This window comes from Penicillium angulare (assembly GCF_028827245.1).
Source record: "Penicillium angulare strain IBT 27051 chromosome Unknown utg000003l_segment0_segment0, whole genome shotgun sequence".
Classification (NCBI taxonomy): domain Eukaryota; kingdom Fungi; phylum Ascomycota; class Eurotiomycetes; order Eurotiales; family Aspergillaceae; genus Penicillium; species Penicillium angulare.
In genome coordinates this window covers 4,414,665-4,431,886 of record NW_026623162.1, presented here as the reverse complement: position 1 = coordinate 4,431,886, position 17,222 = coordinate 4,414,665, and the positions used below count along the sequence as shown (strand labels likewise).

At 46.8% G+C, this 17,222-nt stretch overlaps 8 protein-coding genes across 8 annotated transcripts; 3 read left to right on the top strand and 5 right to left on the bottom strand.

The window, feature by feature from the left end:
• Positions 1 to 290: 290 nt before the first annotated feature.
• On the bottom strand, positions 291 to 743 carry N7478_003755 (uncharacterized protein; the record flags this gene model as incomplete). The annotated part of the gene is made up of 2 exons (XM_056919969.1): positions 291 to 442; positions 560 to 743. 2 exons carry the CDS (start codon positions 741 to 743, stop codon positions 291 to 293), a joined length of 336 nt encoding a protein of 111 aa, XP_056783127.1.
• A 218-nt stretch (positions 744 to 961) lies between these two features.
• On the bottom strand, positions 962 to 1,344 carry N7478_003754 (uncharacterized protein; the record flags this gene model as incomplete). The annotated part of the gene is made up of 2 exons (XM_056919968.1): positions 962 to 1,104; positions 1,152 to 1,344. The coding sequence occupies 2 exons, from the start codon at positions 1,342 to 1,344 to the stop codon at positions 962 to 964; spliced, it is 336 nt and encodes a 111-aa protein (XP_056783126.1).
• Positions 1,345 to 1,365: 21 nt separating this feature from the next.
• Positions 1,366 to 1,698, bottom strand: N7478_003753 (uncharacterized protein; the record flags this gene model as incomplete). Its single annotated transcript, XM_056919967.1, has 1 exon — positions 1,366 to 1,698. One exon carries the CDS (start codon positions 1,696 to 1,698, stop codon positions 1,366 to 1,368), a length of 333 nt encoding a protein of 110 aa, XP_056783125.1.
• An 886-nt stretch (positions 1,699 to 2,584) lies between these two features.
• On the top strand, positions 2,585 to 2,974 carry N7478_003752 (uncharacterized protein; the record flags this gene model as incomplete). Its single annotated transcript, XM_056919966.1, has 1 exon — positions 2,585 to 2,974. One exon carries the CDS (start codon positions 2,585 to 2,587, stop codon positions 2,972 to 2,974), a length of 390 nt encoding a protein of 129 aa, XP_056783124.1.
• Positions 2,975 to 3,015: 41 nt separating this feature from the next.
• Positions 3,016 to 4,083, bottom strand: N7478_003751 (Glutamate-cysteine ligase catalytic subunit; the record flags this gene model as incomplete). The annotated part of the gene is made up of 2 exons (XM_056919965.1): positions 3,016 to 3,912; positions 3,973 to 4,083. 2 exons carry the CDS (start codon positions 4,081 to 4,083, stop codon positions 3,016 to 3,018), a joined length of 1,008 nt encoding a protein of 335 aa, XP_056783123.1.
• A 2,695-nt stretch (positions 4,084 to 6,778) lies between these two features.
• N7478_003750 (ribonuclease H-like domain-containing protein) lies at positions 6,779 to 7,108 on the top strand (the record flags this gene model as incomplete). Its single annotated transcript, XM_056919964.1, has 1 exon — positions 6,779 to 7,108. The coding sequence occupies one exon, from the start codon at positions 6,779 to 6,781 to the stop codon at positions 7,106 to 7,108; it is 330 nt and encodes a 109-aa protein (XP_056783122.1).
• Positions 7,109 to 7,636: 528 nt separating this feature from the next.
• On the top strand, positions 7,637 to 8,948 carry N7478_003749 (uncharacterized protein; the record flags this gene model as incomplete). The annotated part of the gene is made up of 2 exons (XM_056919963.1): positions 7,637 to 8,338; positions 8,397 to 8,948. The coding sequence occupies 2 exons, from the start codon at positions 7,637 to 7,639 to the stop codon at positions 8,946 to 8,948; spliced, it is 1,254 nt and encodes a 417-aa protein (XP_056783121.1).
• A 1,999-nt stretch (positions 8,949 to 10,947) lies between these two features.
• On the bottom strand, positions 10,948 to 11,847 carry N7478_003748 (uncharacterized protein; the record flags this gene model as incomplete). Its single annotated transcript, XM_056919962.1, has 1 exon — positions 10,948 to 11,847. The coding sequence occupies one exon, from the start codon at positions 11,845 to 11,847 to the stop codon at positions 10,948 to 10,950; it is 900 nt and encodes a 299-aa protein (XP_056783120.1).
• Between the last annotated feature and the right edge of the window lie 5,375 nt (positions 11,848 to 17,222).

The following is a 17,222-nucleotide window of genomic DNA, read 5'->3' as shown; positions in this document are numbered from 1 at the left end:
GCAGCGACACCACAACGGACCCTAGTATTCGGACAAGTCAGGTATGATTCAATCATGGTTGGCAGTCACTCCAGGAAAGATGTCAATGCTTACACATCCCGCAGCAGCGGATTTTCATTGTGGCTTCGAGGCATCAGAAATTCATAAGCTGATTCTCCCTTCTGCCGACCGACACCACGATAGTTAGCGATGACGCAAGCCTTCCCGTCAGATATCCGGCTGACGATAATCGCCACGCGACTACCGATACCAGAGGTGGTTCCGACATCAAAGATTCGGCCTTCGGCTCCTTAACCTGCCGTAAGGGTCTCTTCGAGCGCACGGTCGTCATACTTGCCATTCAAGAGAAGCCCTTTCAGACCTAACACCCAAGCCTGGACATTCCTTGCAGGCTGCTCGAAAATCTTTTCCGCGAACTCCGGGAATCGTTGGAAACTGCGTTCTGCGGAAGATTGATTAAAACCAAGTCCATGATGTTCAAGCCTCCTAGAATGGATGTTAATAAGACAGGCTATACTATGCTGGGACATTCGGCTAGAATAAAGTTTTCCAGACATACCTACACTTGTACCCGCGCAATAGTCAATTGACTGAATGAAACTGCCACCCACTCGTTTTTCCAACGAGCGAAGCAAGCCAAGTTGCACAAGCCCGCGGATGCCCCCGCCGTCGAGTGTTAAGATATTCGGCCCTTTTGTTGGAGGAATTTGCCGCACTGCAAGATGGAGCTTGCAGGTACACATTGGACATGCCGTCACATTGTAGTGATATTCCGCGGTTGGACTCTTAGACCCGAATATGACAACACAATTATCACACATCGCATGCTGACACGCTAGCATGTGCTCTAGCGCTCGATTCAAGCAGATGAAACAGCTGGTAGAGGAGTATAAGCCTCCCCAACGCTGGGTGAACTTTTTGAGAGTGAGTCGTCGAATAGCCGCAGATGTCTTTCCCAGATCTATGGATTCGAAAAGTCCAGTGAAGTGGGCATAACGGTGTCGGAAAACTCAGAAGGGTCGACGTCTTGACCCTTGTGCCCGGTCCATGCCTTCAAGCAATCGTCCAGGTACAGTTCGTGGAAGACATGTGTTGGATTGAACACTAAGAACACCGTTAGACAAGGCCATTGGATGATAATGTTGACTTACAATGCATCCCAGGTGGATATGCATCCATCAAAAATGCCGAGGCAACAAACGAGGAAACATCCTCGATATCGCAGTGGGCTTCTTCCACTTTGGTCAGAAATTCTAACAGGTGCGTTTTACTATTAGATTTGGATGGGAAGTGTATTCGCGCTAATTCAAGACAGTCAAAGGGTTGCGAATCAAAGGTTCGCATCTTGGATTCCAGATTGGTTTTTCAAAAAACAGCGAGATGGACAGCAGAGAACAAAGATCCCTGTTGGTCCTGCTCGGTCCGAGCCAGATTTAGCTTCTCGAGTATCATGCAGCGTAAAGGCTCGAAGGCGGCTACGGGTGACAGCTCGTGCCTGTCCCTTAGGTCAAGGAAACATATTTCTGGTGCAAGCCATTCAGGCGATTGATCTTGAGGAAGAATTGCGGCCATCTCGCTGGAACCAGGGCTCTCTTGGCTTGTAAGGACGACCAGTACTCGTAAACGAATTGTGATGGGATGAGATCCAACTTGAACGTCGTGGCGGGGCTTGCAGAACAGCTTTTGAAGCACTCTCATTTCATCAATACTATCTACAAACAGACAAAGAACTTGAGTCCATGGCAAAACAACTCGAGATATTACGCTGCAGTTGACTTCCACGGCTGAGAAGCTATCTCGCTGAGCGATTGAGTATTGCTGTGTTTTCTAATCTGATCTCTTGTGTACGGCAAGATCCACAACGCCAGCGCGAAATATCTCGCAGTCTGCGAAGAGAACCGGATAATTGGTCTTGGCAGATTCTGTGCTTAAATGCAAGCGCGTTAATGTCGAAGGACCTCTGCGAGTAATATTGTTGTGGGGGAATAATGCTCGGAGCGCTTTGACTCTGTGTGCATTCCCAGCAAAACAAATGAGTGCAGGGAACTGGGAATCAGGATGGCTCATCGATTGCACCAATGTTTCCAGGCGACCGTTATTAACCAAAGCCCACCCCGAAGCGTCTCGAGCGGTGTCGAGCCAGGAAGCCATGAAAGCAGGGAGTATGACAGGCGCTCCAGCATGAGAGATGTGTGCCTTTTATATGAGCCTGAAGCTATATAAATGCGGTTCGAGAGAATGTCTCCCCTCACAAGAGGAAGTACCCACAATCCAGCAATTATAATGATTTCTTGCAGATTGCTCGCCTCGTGAGCCATATTATTGAGAATTTAGGAACGTCTGTCCTCAAGTACTAGACATTGTTATCACTGCTGTGCCTCAAGTTGTGAATCAATGCATAAAACCAGGTATATATTCCAAGAAACGGAACGAGCTGGGGACAATCCGCGGCCAGCATTATATCGCGCCATGTTGCGGTTACCTAGGAGGCGCGATTTTCTGTGCTTTTCTCACCGACCCCATCTATCGTCGACAAGTCGCTCGGAATAATGGCGAAGGAAAGCCCGAGTTTAGGCTGCCGATGATGGTGCCGGCATTACTACTTGTTCCAATTGGGCTCTTTTGGTATGGCTGGAGTGCGGAATATAAGACTCATTGGATTATTCCCGATATTGGGATTGCATTGCCACTCATGGGAGCAACTATTGTCTTCCAATGTGTGAGCGCTTATCTCCTGGACACATTTCCGCTCTACGCCGCTAGTGCTAACGGCACCGTTTATATCCTTCGTGGCCTCACGGGGTTCGGTTTTCCTTTATTCAGTTCAGAGATGTATGCCGCATTGGGATATGGGTGGGGTAACAGTGTTTTGGCCTTCATAGCTCTGTTCATCGGTTGCCCGATTCCCTTCATTTTGTGGAAATATGGAGGAAAGCTTCGAGCATCAAGTTCTTACGCGGATGTTGAGACCTAAGAATTTTGTGAATATAGTAATATTTGAGACACCACAACTATCTATTCTGACTTTTTTTCGTTCAGCTGAATTATAGTCCTCATCATATCATAGCATACCTTCTCACTGATATAGCTATCCTCAGCGTAGTCCTTGTGATTACCGATGAATTCTCTTATCCAGGTCGCAGGGGTTGGATTTCTGCCTCTCGCTCGATCTCGAATGAGGTTCAGATACCGAGCGATTTGTTCCTGCTCTTCCATGGGGACTCCGACATACTCAAAGTAGCAACGCAGCATCAATAGCAAGCCCGGAAAACCATTGATAGTACCTTCTCCATTAACTACCTCATCGACAGTCATTTGAGCATAGCTCTCTTTGCTGGTGTAATGATAGCCGTGCTGCGAGAGCATGCGAATAATGTCCGGATTGATTTTGTCCGAGTCAGAAAGCCATCCGGTTTTTCGAAACCAGAAGCGTCCACCAATGACTGCCCCACGGTCTTGACCTGTAGCCCATGCATCCGACAGCTTTTCAACCGGGATGTAAAATTTCAAGCGAAGAACGGTGATTGCCCGAGAAACAAAATATGCAAAAATCGCGAAAGCAGCATTTTCGAAATCTGTTAGCTGCGCTTCCATTGGTCGAAATTCGACTCGCCAACCCGGACCGCGATCACCAGTTGGTGGCTTGAATCTGACCGGGTGCCAAACGCAGCCATAAAGGGTTTCGAAAAGTCGCGTTTCAGGGGGATCGCTATCTTTCAGGTCCGCTTCGGTGAGCAAGAGAGGATCTCGTGTGAGGATGGATGCGAAATGATCTGCTAAAAAGCCATCCATCCCTCCTTCAATCAGATATTCACGGACATCATCATCGATTGAATGTAATAATTGGTGGCTTTTTAAACCCGATGGCTGCTCCGTAGAGATATAACTTTGTTCCCAAGTCCATCGTGGAGGCTAGGCATAGCAAATTTAGCTTTAGCTCAGCTAAAGCCACAAGTAAGTGAAGTGTCTTACAATGGATCCTTTCTCGTCTAGCGAGCGATCATCCACCAAGTCCCCATACCTCTGCCATCGACAATTGGAGTCAACCAAGTGACCTTTCCAGACTGGCGTTGCGGCGGTCATGGCGAGAAATATGGGGCCCAGTGGAATTAATTGGTCATGTAGCCACCTCGCCTCAGTTTCATCAGAAGTCTGAAAAGTAGTTTGGATGCTCCAACATCCTATTCCCATATCTAGTTGATCGAGACAAACGTGATTTTGGTTCTCACGTCCATTTGCCACTTCATCAATGAATGGAGACTGGGTCAAGCGGTCTCGGTATACAGGAAGCCATGTTTTCGTACGACCTCTGGCCCGATTTCCGACTTTCTCTGCCAAAATTGTATAGCGAGGCTGTGTGCAAAGTATCTCAGTTGGAGGGCCGGGCGTTGTCCATGTGCTTTTCACTCCGGCCCTAGGGAACATGGATAGAGACATTGCATGTTGATCGGGACCAAGGAAGCGCTGAATTAGTTCTCGCCTTTACAAAAACTAGTAACCAGAAAAAACACGTCTGATTGACTTCAACCATACCTGCCTCGCATATTTGTCTCAACATGGACTAAGTCTGATATGCATCCTGAGTATGGCTTGACTGGTGTTGATTCCACGACATAGGACGCCCATTCCCATTGTAGCAATCCACTAGTCATTCATGAGAAGAAGTTTCTTTACTTCGTAGTTGAATGATTCACTTATTGATTTTCTTGACAAAGCCGACTTTTCTCCCAGCTTTTTATAACACGCTCTTGGTCTAGGAGCATGGTTGATTGCGACAATTTCGCGTCCAAATCAACCAGCGAAAATTCTATCTATGATTTGTAATATCAGGATCTCTTCAAGGTTCTTCTGATTTATTGGTTACTTACCTCGTCACCCCATAGCGAATCAGTATCGTGGCGATTCCTTTGCTTTAGCCATAGTGCCAGGATTTGCTGTCAGGAGCTTTCAGTCGGGCGTTCACGAAAGTGAGCGCAATTGCATCATGAGCTTACCTTTGCGGCATATCGGCGAGCGAGGGGGCCGGCATTTGCAGAGTCTCTCCAGTCCAAAGCAGACTCTTCCAAGCTGGTAACATATTGTCAGCATCCATTTCCATTGGTTCTAGAGTGTGACGAACGCGAGACCCATTTCAACAATCTGCAGCTGTACGAGTTGTATTCGATTGAGGCGCCCACGCTCTTGAAGCAAGTCCACCAATATGGCAGTTCGAAATACCCCTATTCCTGCCCAGGTGGTTGTGGAAATTCCGAGTCAATTTTTCTAAATTCGATCGCGTATATATCGTTCTTCAGCTGCAGAGAAACAGGGTCTTAGAACGACGATCACCGATTGATCTGAGACATTGGATGACGTAAAGCAAAAATGACCCTCACTTGAGAAGAGCTTTCTATCGGGGCTATCACTAAAGTGAAAAAGTTTAGAAATAAAAGAAATACAGGTTTCACTAATCCTAACCAAACCATTTGGTTGTTTAACTAATAAACGATTACCACTTTGGGTACAATGTACCTGTATATCAATGTGGCTGCGCCTTAGCAATGTGTGACGCGTCCAAGAGTCTGGGCAGGTTTTGCTAACATTGCTAGCAAGTTGTCAGTTAGTGCGCGTCGGGGATTACAATCAGCTAGTCTCGCTCGGGAGATTTCTGGAACTTGTTGTCGAATCAAGTATCGTAAATTATCGTAAAGAGTGCGGTAATCTCTTAGACGGGTGTTAGGCAAAATTTTAACATTTAATTCGCCAGTCTAATCTACTTCTTGCCTCTGATTTGCTCCTTCCTCATTTCTTCTCGTTTCACGCCCTCTTCTGATTGCTTTTCAAGAATTTATCAACACGATTTAGTGTTGACGGTTTTTATCCTCGGTTACTGGCCTGCTTTATATGGTTTAGTATCAGCAGAGCCAGCGCTCACAGCAATTCAAAACACAGTTTCAAACGCTACCCGATTCATTCAAATTGATCTCGCTAGTGGAAGCTTCGTAAAGTCATTGTTAGCTTGGGAGCATTTCTATATAGGGAGCGCTTGTGGAATCTAACCTTGAAATTACCATCACAGGCTTTAGCAAAGAATTCAGATCGTGTACAAACTATACATTGATGGACCGCGTACGAATCCTGTCCACAAATAATAGTTAAATCACTATATTTCGAGTCATATTGTAGGCTAAATTTCCGTACTAGAAACCAGCAGTCTCGTGCAAGTACAATATGGGTGTAATACCCTGCCAAAGCATCTAGCAATTCTTGACTGCAAATAGTGTCCTGGCTCTCAGTATAACTGTGCCCCTTCTTGCGCTGTGGTGGAAGCTTCCTATCGTTTTTCTTCGGCATATTTTTGTCGTAATTATTCAAAGGGGATGTCTGGAGTGAAAGCGGCATGCAGAGTGAATAGTATTCTTTAGGAGGCCAGCAGGTTTTCATACAGTATTTTGGCTTACGACACCATCACGTAAGTAGACGCAGAGCGTCGGTCCGCGAGGAATCTGTATAATTGGATAGAGCGGGCTAGAGTTAATCCGTGTCCAAACCCACCGTCAAATCAAATTTTGTGCCAGAAGCAAGGGATTGTTGTTTCTAGGGATAAAATATTGATTATAAAAGCATCCTGATCATGCCTCGACTACCCTCTCCACTCAGTTGGCTAAAAATTACTTTCCTCGTCTTGCAATAACCTTCATGCTGTAATTTTTGGCAAACTTTAAGGCTACTTATACATCAGATACGGCCATGATATATCGAATACAATGAGAATTTCGGTATAAAAGAGTACGCGACAATGACCCTCAACTCCTCCGTCCCGGCTTTAGAAAGTTTGCTGTCCTCAATATCATCTTCAAACACACTATACCTAGACCTCGAAGGATATAATTTAAGTCGCAATGGGACTATTTCTTTTATTGCTCTCCTTGTCCACCCACAAGAAGTAATTCGAACTATTGACGTCTTAGCTCCCGGCGCTCTTTCTTTCACCACCGCTTCACACAATGGCAAAACTCTCAAGTCCATTCTTGAAGATCCAAACACCCCGAAATGCCTCTGGGACGTACGGAAGGATGCCGATGCCCTTGTGGGCTCTCTATCGTGTTGGTCTCGCTGGGGTGACTGACATTCAGCTACTAGATGCTGGTGCTGTTCACTCCGCAAATCCTACTGTTTGCCTATGCTCTATAGTCAGCGGTAGATACTGTCTATTTCAATCGGAGTATTTTCAACGCTGAGGGCTACAGAAATATATCATACTCTGGTAGAGTTCGACGGTTCGACTTCGACGCAATTGAAGTGGTAGTAGTATTGCTCTCTCTAGACGAACCTTACCCTGGGAAGTCAAGAAGACATGCTTCTTCTATTGTACCTCAAGATGAATCACTTGATATAGTTTTTATCCTATACAAGGTCTTGGATGACTCTAGTACCATAACCAGAGTTACTATATAATCTGAATAGATTTAGAAAAAAAAGAAAAAGCGGGAAAAGTCATGACGTCGCTTATTCTTGCTCCAGGTGGCAACTTAAACCTTCCTCCTTATATAGTATTAGTGGTAAATTTCAACCTCTCCTAGCAACATGTTTTGCAAAATATTAAGAACAGGACTGCGTTTGTCTTTGTTTCTTTTCTTCCTTCCCAATCAGATGAATGGATTGCGAAAAACCTATTCAACTACTTTCGAACCAACAGTCAGCTCAAGCGTCTCTTGTCGGAGTATTGAGCCGATTCCTATCCGTACAAGAAGCGGCTCAAATCATTAAACGTTTCCAATCTGAAAATTGGATTCCGAATGGCCAAGTCCTCTGGAGTGGCATTCCTCGCGAAAAGGCCCAAAGATGGGCTGATAGGCATGGACTTCAAACGTTGACCACAGCAATGGGGCCACTCATGGATGAAAAACATCCAGAATGCTTAAAATTGAAAAAGAACCCCCGGCAATGGAGTAGATATGTTCATGGTGCTTCCGCTCTATTTGCTTGGCGCATAGCCCAGGGTGAAAAAGTTATACTACTTTCACCTCCACTACCAGAGCGATTTCATCCGTCGGGTCTATCTTATTACCAACTTATCGAGGAACCCATAATTCGGGGCTTACTCAACCAAAATTCCGTTCAAAAAATCTTAATAACCCATCCTATGATTGAGGAAAGTGAAGACGAAGAGTTTTATTATGAGCTATGGCCAAACGACAGAAGAGAGAAATGGGTGGAACGATTCGGATTGAGACCATATAAGATGAAATGGAGACAAGTAGGACACAGCAACGATATAACGGAACTGAGAAGTCTAATGACTTCTAGTGAGTGGCATGTCTTTTTGTCTGAGACTTCTAAGCAATTTGAAAAAAAGGTTTGTCCTTTCAGCTATTTAATTACCCTGGAGAATCGTCACTTATGATATAATCCAGGTTGGTTTTATCAAACCTACATATCGTATTTTACTATTATTATTATTGCTGTTTCTCCAGAGCAAATTATCGATATTCCTATTATTTGGTTTATTATATTCGCTTGTTGACAAAATAGTGGATGAGAATGATGCAACAAAGGGAGAGAAAGGAGTATTGAGAACAACTGAATCTACTTCAACTGTGATCTCACCTGAAGATAGCAACACTGCACAGAAGAAGGCTGCAAAGAAACAGGCTGCAAAGAAGCAGGCTGCAAAGAAGCTCAAGGATGAAATAAAAGCAAAAAGAAAAGCCCTGGATAAATCACAACAGGAGGCCATGAAAACCCTCAAGGATGAAGCAAAAGCAAAAACAGAAGCCCTCAGCAAGGCACAGAAGAAGGCTGCAAAGAAGCTCAAAAATGAAGAGAAAGCAAAGAAAAAAGCCCTCGATCAGGCACAGAAGAAGGCTGCAAAGAAACTCAAGGACGAAGAGAAAGCAAAGAGAAAAGCCCTCGATCAGGCACAGCAGGAGACTGCAAGGAAGTCCAGGGATAAACTGAGCGTGTAAGAGAGAGTACGATGGTTTGTTACTGTAATACTGTTATTATCTGGATCGCCATTGCTCACCATTAATCTCATGAGTTTGAATATTATGACTGCACGTGAGTTATTCTAGACACGGCATAGCCCGTACAACGGTAAGACAAAAGCGAACTCTAATTACGAATATTGTACTCAAGAATTGCTGCAATCAGGTAGGTCAGGAGACCAACTTCGACGCAAGGTGTGGCGTCATGCTGAGGGTTCGAGAAGAATCGAAAAGAACAAAGGTGAATCTGAATTCGAGCGCGTCTGTAATTAAGGTTCTAGATTAACGATATTTACAGTGACCACTAGTTTAGTATACCACCGCCGGCTAATGATCTGCGCTGAGGCTTTGGCAGTGGGGCCCGAGAAAACAAAAGCTGTCACCAGGGTAGAAGCCGTTTTCACTTTCGACTGTAGGCAGAAAAAGAGTACAGACCGGATCTGAAAGTTCAGACGATATCATCGCTCGCCGCTGTACCACGTAGTGGACGCGCTTAAGCACGTCGACCTGAAGACACTCGAAATAATCAACCCGTTCACGTTGGCACCATGGGATGAACGCGTGCAGGCCAATGTTGATGGGCAAAATGAGGCTCAGACTGAAGCGGGCGGATTGATGTAGATCGCGGTCAGCAGCTCGGCACGGAACGAGCTGGTGGGATTTAGAGTCGCAATAGAGAAACAACCTCCTTGAAATCGAAAATTGAAGCTCAACCCTTTTTCCATCACATTGGGTGCGAGAGTAGAGTAGAACCCGTTCTCTACGGAGCTGGCAGCCATGGCACATGTGTTAGCAATGGTAGTGGGTATCGAAGACCACAGGATTACGTTGCTCACAAGCAACAAGGCGGCGGTGCTCATGCTAAGGAACCCTCGACGACAGTCTGGGCAGGAGTTTATTTGTCAGACGTACAAGTTGATGAGAAGGCTGCGAAGGAATAGAAACCGGATCAAATTCCACTGGATTCCTACTAGCGAAGATAATAAGCCGTTAGGTCTGGCTAAAGAACAGGCCAGAACTGCAACACAACAAGATTCTCTCCCACAAGAACGCGTCCCGAGGATGAAGTCGACAACATTGAATATTGCACGATCCCAAGCAGTCCCCAGCAATGAGCTACCACAGAACGTAGGAAGACACGCAAAACGAGTGGATGCCGCACTGCCAGGCAAACACACCCGGCAGTTGTACGATCGCCTAACGTGGAAAGAAGCGACCGTACTGGCCCAACTCCGTACCGGCATGGCTAGACTCAATGGATATCTCAATCGAATTAATGTAGCAGAGACGGATCAATGCGATTGCGGACAAGCAAGAGAGACCGTGGAGCACTTCCTCTTCCGATGTCGGAAGTGGACGGCGCACCGGACGGAAATGTTACAATGCACGCAGACTCACCGAGGAAACATATCCTTCTTCCTGGGCGGAAAACAGGCTTCTGATGATCAGAAGTGGACGCCAAGCCTAGAGGCAGTACGGGCCTCCATACGTTTTGCCATTGCGACGGGCCGACTCGAGGCCACTTGAACATATCGACCAACATAACCCCCACCCCCTTCTTCCGACCCTACTTACCCACCACCTCGTGCTACAGATGGTAGACGCGCTTCAACTGCCGAAGATAGGATGTTGAACACTTGGAGGAGCGCCTTCAAGCCAGCCTACTAACCCATTTACTAACCCACGAGAAACTCGCTGCGACACTGCTTTTTGGAATTGTCATATGTTATAAGGCATTATGTATGGGCTTTCAGGAGACACAGCATACACACATGGACATGTACAGTAAACCAATGATAGTTGCCCTTTTGGCTCAGCCGCCGGGCGTTAATGAATTGTTTGTTTGTTTGTAACAAAACACCAGTGAGATTATTGAGCGGTAATTTATGTAGCCTTTAGCAGGGACTAGCTTCCAGTATCTGTACTTTACACCCTGATTGCTTATAACATTTAGCTCTGACAAGGTACCTCTGAGATATTATTCTTTAAGCATATCAACGGCCATTGAATAAGCCCTTCTCTTAGCCTCCTCCTGTACAGGTCCTCCTTTGGCATTTTTGTCCCAACCGTGCTCACACTGCTCCATTCTCTGCAAAACTGGTTCATAGCCAGTCTGCTTCTTGACGCGCATGGCAAACTCCTCCGCTTCTGGTGCCATATTATCCCGAGCAGCAGTGACCACCAAAAGCTTCGAAGGGAAGTTTGAGAAGTCCGCAAATAGTGGCGAGATTCGAGGATCGCGTGCATCAACACCCACGGGAATATAACAGCAATGGAAGAAGCGGGCTATTCGCGGAGGAATCAGCTTCCCGGAGTTATCAGGAGCGATCTTTCCAGTCGGGTCAGATGCAAGTTCTGTTCCGGGGTAGAATGTGAGAACGGAGTGAAATGTATCCTTGGGAAATAGTACAGCAGCAGCGACGATGGCAAGATTTCCTCCAGAGCTGAAGCCAGAAATGCTCAGCCGTGCCAAGTCATATCTCTCTGGCTGAGCCATGATCCATCGGACAAGATCTTCGACATCATTGATCGCGGCGGGGAATGGATTCTCGGGAGACAATCGATATTTGACATCGATCACAGCATGGTCAGTTCTTTGGAAAACGTGATGGCAAAATTCGTCATCGTCGCCAAAGGCTGGAAAAATCATTCCGCTCCCGTGAAGATTGATCAAGACTGGCTGTGGACGAGAAGGTGGAGTATCTTTTTTGTATAGATGTGCTGTTATATTTCTGCCAGCATCGCGACTTGGAATTTGCAATGCAGCATGGAAATTTTTCGTGGCTATCGCTGGGCGTGTCAATTTGAACAGGATTCGCAGAAGAGTCACGGTAATTCGAAGGTAGAAATTTCTGAAAAATAGTGTTATTCGCCACATCTCGCAAGCCAGCGAAATTATACCAGCTTTCTTCTCGTGTTCGCAAGGATATGATCCAGCTTTATATGAATTTTTGTTGGAGGAGATAAGGGCTGGGAATCGATCGGGGTCCCAAAGGAGAAAGTGCGTGCATTTAAGGCCCCCCCCCCCCCCCCCCCACGGCAAAGTTCCGCAACTGCGAACCTATTCATGGTTAGTGAGATCTGTCGGATAGGGACAAATCGTGTATAGGCTAGTAAATCAATGATCTAATTGCCGGAGGGTTTTTTTATCTAGGTGCTGGATCGAGTTGAGCGATCCTGCCCGTTCACCGAAGCTAGTTGTATAGCTCGTACGGACCCTTACGTTCGCTTTACATACAAGGACAGTATTATAGGATCTAAGCACGCGCTGACTCATTAGTCCGAGTTAGGAAAGGTGGTAATGTTCTCCGGCGGAGTTCGACATATTATAGCAGACGAAAATAGGCGACTCGGTCTTATCACTATCCCTAAGTGGTCCACAGGTATAAGAAAAATTGGGTTTTCGATAATGTTTAATACCTATTGTCCGTAGCGAATACTCTGGTTCTAGTTATACGTCTCTTTGGCTAATAGTTTAAGTGTTGGATATTACAAAGCAAGTATCAAGCTTGTTTCTGCCGTGAAAAGGAAACGCTCCATTTTTCAAAAAATCCGAGTCGGCATATTCCAGATAGGCTTGCCTCAGGAAGTGAAAGCTCCATCACTACCGGGCTCGGCTCTCCTATTTATCGAGTATTTGATGTCCACACCCCACCCGAACAAGGTGTTGCAGAGTTTCGGGCGACCTAAAACCAAGGCAGAGGCTATTCTGCGGAAGCGTATTAACGGGACCAGATCAGGTATCAAAGTTCACGCGGAGATAAAACTTCTTTTCTACTATGAGATCAATCCATGCGCAAAGAAGCCTAGAGTAATATGTGCTAACAAGGATCCGTGCTTTTTATGCGATTTGTTCTTCAAGACTCATGGTCAATTTCAGCTTTTGAGAACGTTCGGGAAGCTCAATGAGAGATGGGTGCTGCCGGATTGGTTAGAAGGTATACCGGAGGCCCACCACTGCCAATTAATGACTGTGACAAGGCAGTACATTCAATCTCTTGACTCCCAGATTCAGATTCTCACGAAGCCCCGAGTTCGAGGACCGGATCCCGCGCAAAGTACGTTATGCCTGTCTGCAAACTGGTCATATGATGGAAATTCCTCCTGTCGGACAATATTCGACAAACGCAGCTGGATATTTGAGCGGGGATTGGCTAAAATTCAACCAATCCCCTTTGACGACAAATCCTTTAGGATTGAATTCCGAGGTTCGTAATTACCATTCTGACTGCCTCTTTAATCCGACTTATATGATATATGACTTATGATAGAACCGAGGGCTACCGTACAAAGAGTCCTCTGTTTCAATAACTGAAACTTCGCTGTCTCTCGAGCAATTCTCTGGTACTTCTGGGATATTAAGGCTAGGCTCGTGCATCCAATTTAAACTGCACGGTGGAAGCTCATTTTTAATAAGTATCAAAAAGACTCGTGTCATGTTTTATTTGGGTGAAAAGCAAAATTCTCCATCTGAAAGCAATATAGATTTGCTGATGGAAATCTCTTTGCTTACATTTGACAGTTCGTACTCGGCGAATTGAAAGGGCATATAGGCACCGCCATTATCTTAACTTAGAGATGATAATGGCCTGGCTTTGGTGACAGCTTGATGCAACTTTCAAGCAATCGAGTTCGTCTTGAGTCACTGGAGATGGGCTGCAGTCGTCATGCGCAGTATCTGCATTGTCAGCATAATACCACATCACTCTGACTGAGAGAACTTTCACCTCGGAAAGCCTCCCACTTGTATCCAGAAAAAGTATCTGAACAGACACGTGAAAGTCAGTAACGCCAACAATGTAGAGGTCAGGGGCCTTGCTTCAAAGCAGCGACAATGAATTCATCCAAGAGAACAACTGTAGCAGGACTTTTCACTCTCGATTACATCAGGACGTCGTCCTCGCTGCATGTGAAGCTACCTATCAAGCCAGAAATTGTCTCCGGGTGCTCCCTTGCTATTCCATAGCATGAGAGACAGAGCCCTTCATTGTCTCGAACGTGAACCTAGATTATTACTCGCACCTTTTCGAACGGTGATCCCCAGTGGTGTTCAACCTGGTCTGTTTTAAAGTCTTCGGGTAGTTCCTTGCGCATCCCAAGTAGAACGAGATGGCAACGGATTAAACTTGTGGGGATAAGTTCCTCGGTTTGATTAGGCCCATTCTCGTTACGATGATGCATGTACTCAATGCGAATGTTTGGTTCATTCCTTGAGCGCCCTCGAGCCGGGGGGCGGGGTCCCCCAGAGGCCCCCTTTACGGGGGTCGACGAGGCAATTTCCAATTGCCGGGGGTGCCCCCCAAGGCGACGGGCAAGATTCGCCGGTCATTCTCGATTTGTCCTCATCTCTCATGCTTCTACGCGGAGCATCTATCACGCGTCCAGCAGTCACATTGGCGCCCTGTTCCTCAACCTCCTACTCATCAAGGCACCTGAAGCCAAGTCGCATATCAGCTTTTCAGTCTGTCCTGTAGCCATCCTTATTGTTGTGCCCGAGCGATTTCATTCAATATATAGGAAGTTGGAGACTGAGCCTAAGCATTCTATCATCCTGAAGATGCCCTAGGACCTAGTCTCTATCCCCGGTTCCGTCGTCTTCTTGTACCCGACTATTCGAAGGGATGTCGGGGCTCCACTCTAACTTCTCGGTACGATATCAACGACTTGTGGCGTGAAGACGCCGGTACTGATTCGAGCCGTGTGCAAGCAGATGATCGAGAAAGGGCCTTAGTCTTCCACTCGCTGACCCGTCACTGTCAAGGTCGCATCATCCTTAGGATTTGAACATTGATAACCAAGAATTTCCCAACGGCACGAGAGGAAATTGCGTTGCTGATTCCAAAGTGGAGCATTCGTTGTTGAGAGCTTGATAGGTGATGTGAAGTGTCTGAATTAACTTGGCTGCGTGGCCGAGGCCAAAAGCTACTCTTGTCCATTGAGCAGCCACCAGTATGGGAAGACGACTAGTCGACAAATCCGAAGCCGAAGCGCGAATGCTCTTGAATTCTATGCGCTGCGCAAATTGATGATCGCTGGATACTAGATGTAATGGTATGCAGAGGCAGTAGGGGACGGCACTAATGTGGGCGTCTTGCCCGTCGCCTATGGGGGGCACCCCCGGCAATTGGAAATTGCCTCGCCGACCCCCATAAAGGGGGTCTCTGGGGGACCCCGCCCCCCGGCTCGAGGGCGCTTGGAAAATGAATCAAATACAGGTATGGGCGATGGACATCCTCCTAATAGGCAATGTCGAATTTTCTGGAAAAGTGATGTAATACCAACTCATTAGCAATTGTGCACACGTGGCGCAGGAATCTCCGGCCCGTCGTGAAAAGAGCGTGTATTGCGACAATTAGACAAAATATCACATTTCTGAAGGCCGACTTCAGATATCGAGGCGTCAACAGCGGTGGTCGGTAGGAGAAAAATGGCGGGGCGACGCGTCAACGCGCGATGCATATCTACCACGCGCAACCTCGGCTAGTTGTTAGCACCACCGTAAAGCCACGAAGAGGCCTTATCAGTCCTACAAAGTCCAGCGAACATTTGGGCTGATCACGATATTCCGCATCTGCACTATTGTTTGACATCCTGTGCCTTTCACTTGCCCTCGCCGTGTTAGCGCCTTCTATGAAGAATTGAATGTGCGGCGGGGACATACCACGAGCACTTTTCAACTGAATTGACAGCTTACTGAATTGATTCTCTCCAAGGAGTAAGGACATGGTGAGTTGACTCCAGCACGGAAAGTCGACTTGCATAAGCCGATTTTCGCCAAGGGACAATCTCCAAAGTCACGGCATACTCCGGTCGCACAGCCTCATTTGACGGATTGATAGCATCACGCCATACAGAGTGGATCACGTGGTTATGAGACCCATGGAGTCCGTTCCTAGTAGGTTTATTGTGTTGCTCAACCTTTTTCGAATGGCTGAGTCGCTTGGAGAAAGGATTGGGCCGACAGGATAGGGCTGCTGGCCTGACTTGCTCGCCAGAGCGAGTGCATGTAACCAGACTGAGATGGCTGAGACGACAGCACCACATTTGACACGTCTCTTTCGGTGGCAACGGCTTCGAGGATTCCATGCACCTCCTCTCGACATACAACGCGGTGTTTCGGATCCGGGCTCAGTCAGCATTGATTATTTGGTATCCACAGTCAAGACGAAGGGGAAAAATGAGAACTTTTCAATACTAATGACCATCGCAGCGATGTCTTGCCGCTCTGTGGTGGTTCTAGATGCTTCACCATATGGCAACTGTGAGACAGCATCATGTCTGCCCATTGCATTTGCCCAATAGATGATATTCTCATTCGAAGTCATATATGCCTATATGCCCTTGGTCCCTGATCGTGGGCTGGTATTTGCGTCTTGGTCGCTGGCAATCACTGCTTGTGTTTCGATACTTGATCCTCTGAGACACTCACTGGCAGCTTACCAGGGGTGAGTTGAAAAGACAACTTGGGCTTTCCTGGCTGTCTAGAGTAGTGAGGCTATTAGCTCGGCATTTGATGTCAGTCCGAATACAATTCCCACGTCCACCACTCCGTCGATCACCGAGATTTCGAAGGAATCAAACGGGTGGTTTTGAGAGGGAGAATTGATCTTGGATAAAAGAAAGGACCGGAAATCGACCAGGAGCTTCGAGTTGAAGCGGAGGGCACAAGATGAAATTTTTTCGATCATTGTTGAGGGCCTCGATGTTTGTGGTGCTTCGGTCAGTCTCGCACATCTGCTTTCGTCCTCTTTCTGGATTAGGAAACTCTTGAGTCGTATCGTTGAGGCGAGTGAGTCAGCCGTTCTTGCGCTAGCGAAATACCCGTGGTGAGCCTCCGCCGTGCTTTAGGTGTACCGATGAATAGAGCAATACATGCCGACTTTCGATGACACTTCCACCATCGAGTTGTATCCCGCCACGACAAATAGGCTGCCTTCCATCAAAGCAACCCTTGTTCCCGCGCTTGGAGGTGGCCCTCTCGGCTTGAATGATCTTGATCAGAAACCAGACGGCGAAAGGTGGCGTCGTACGGAAAATCTCGTGTGCGATGATGGCAAATAGACCGATAGATGTTCCACTTTACCTCGGAAAAGGGCAGGCGATTTCCCCAATAATCTCTATGCACTGAAAGCCGCCTGGTCACATACAAACATCTCGCAAATACCCGAGAATGGATTTGAATATCTGACAATAGCTCCCTCTGTAGACCCGCGTGGGAAAATCGTGCATCACACATAGTAGAATCACCCGCCA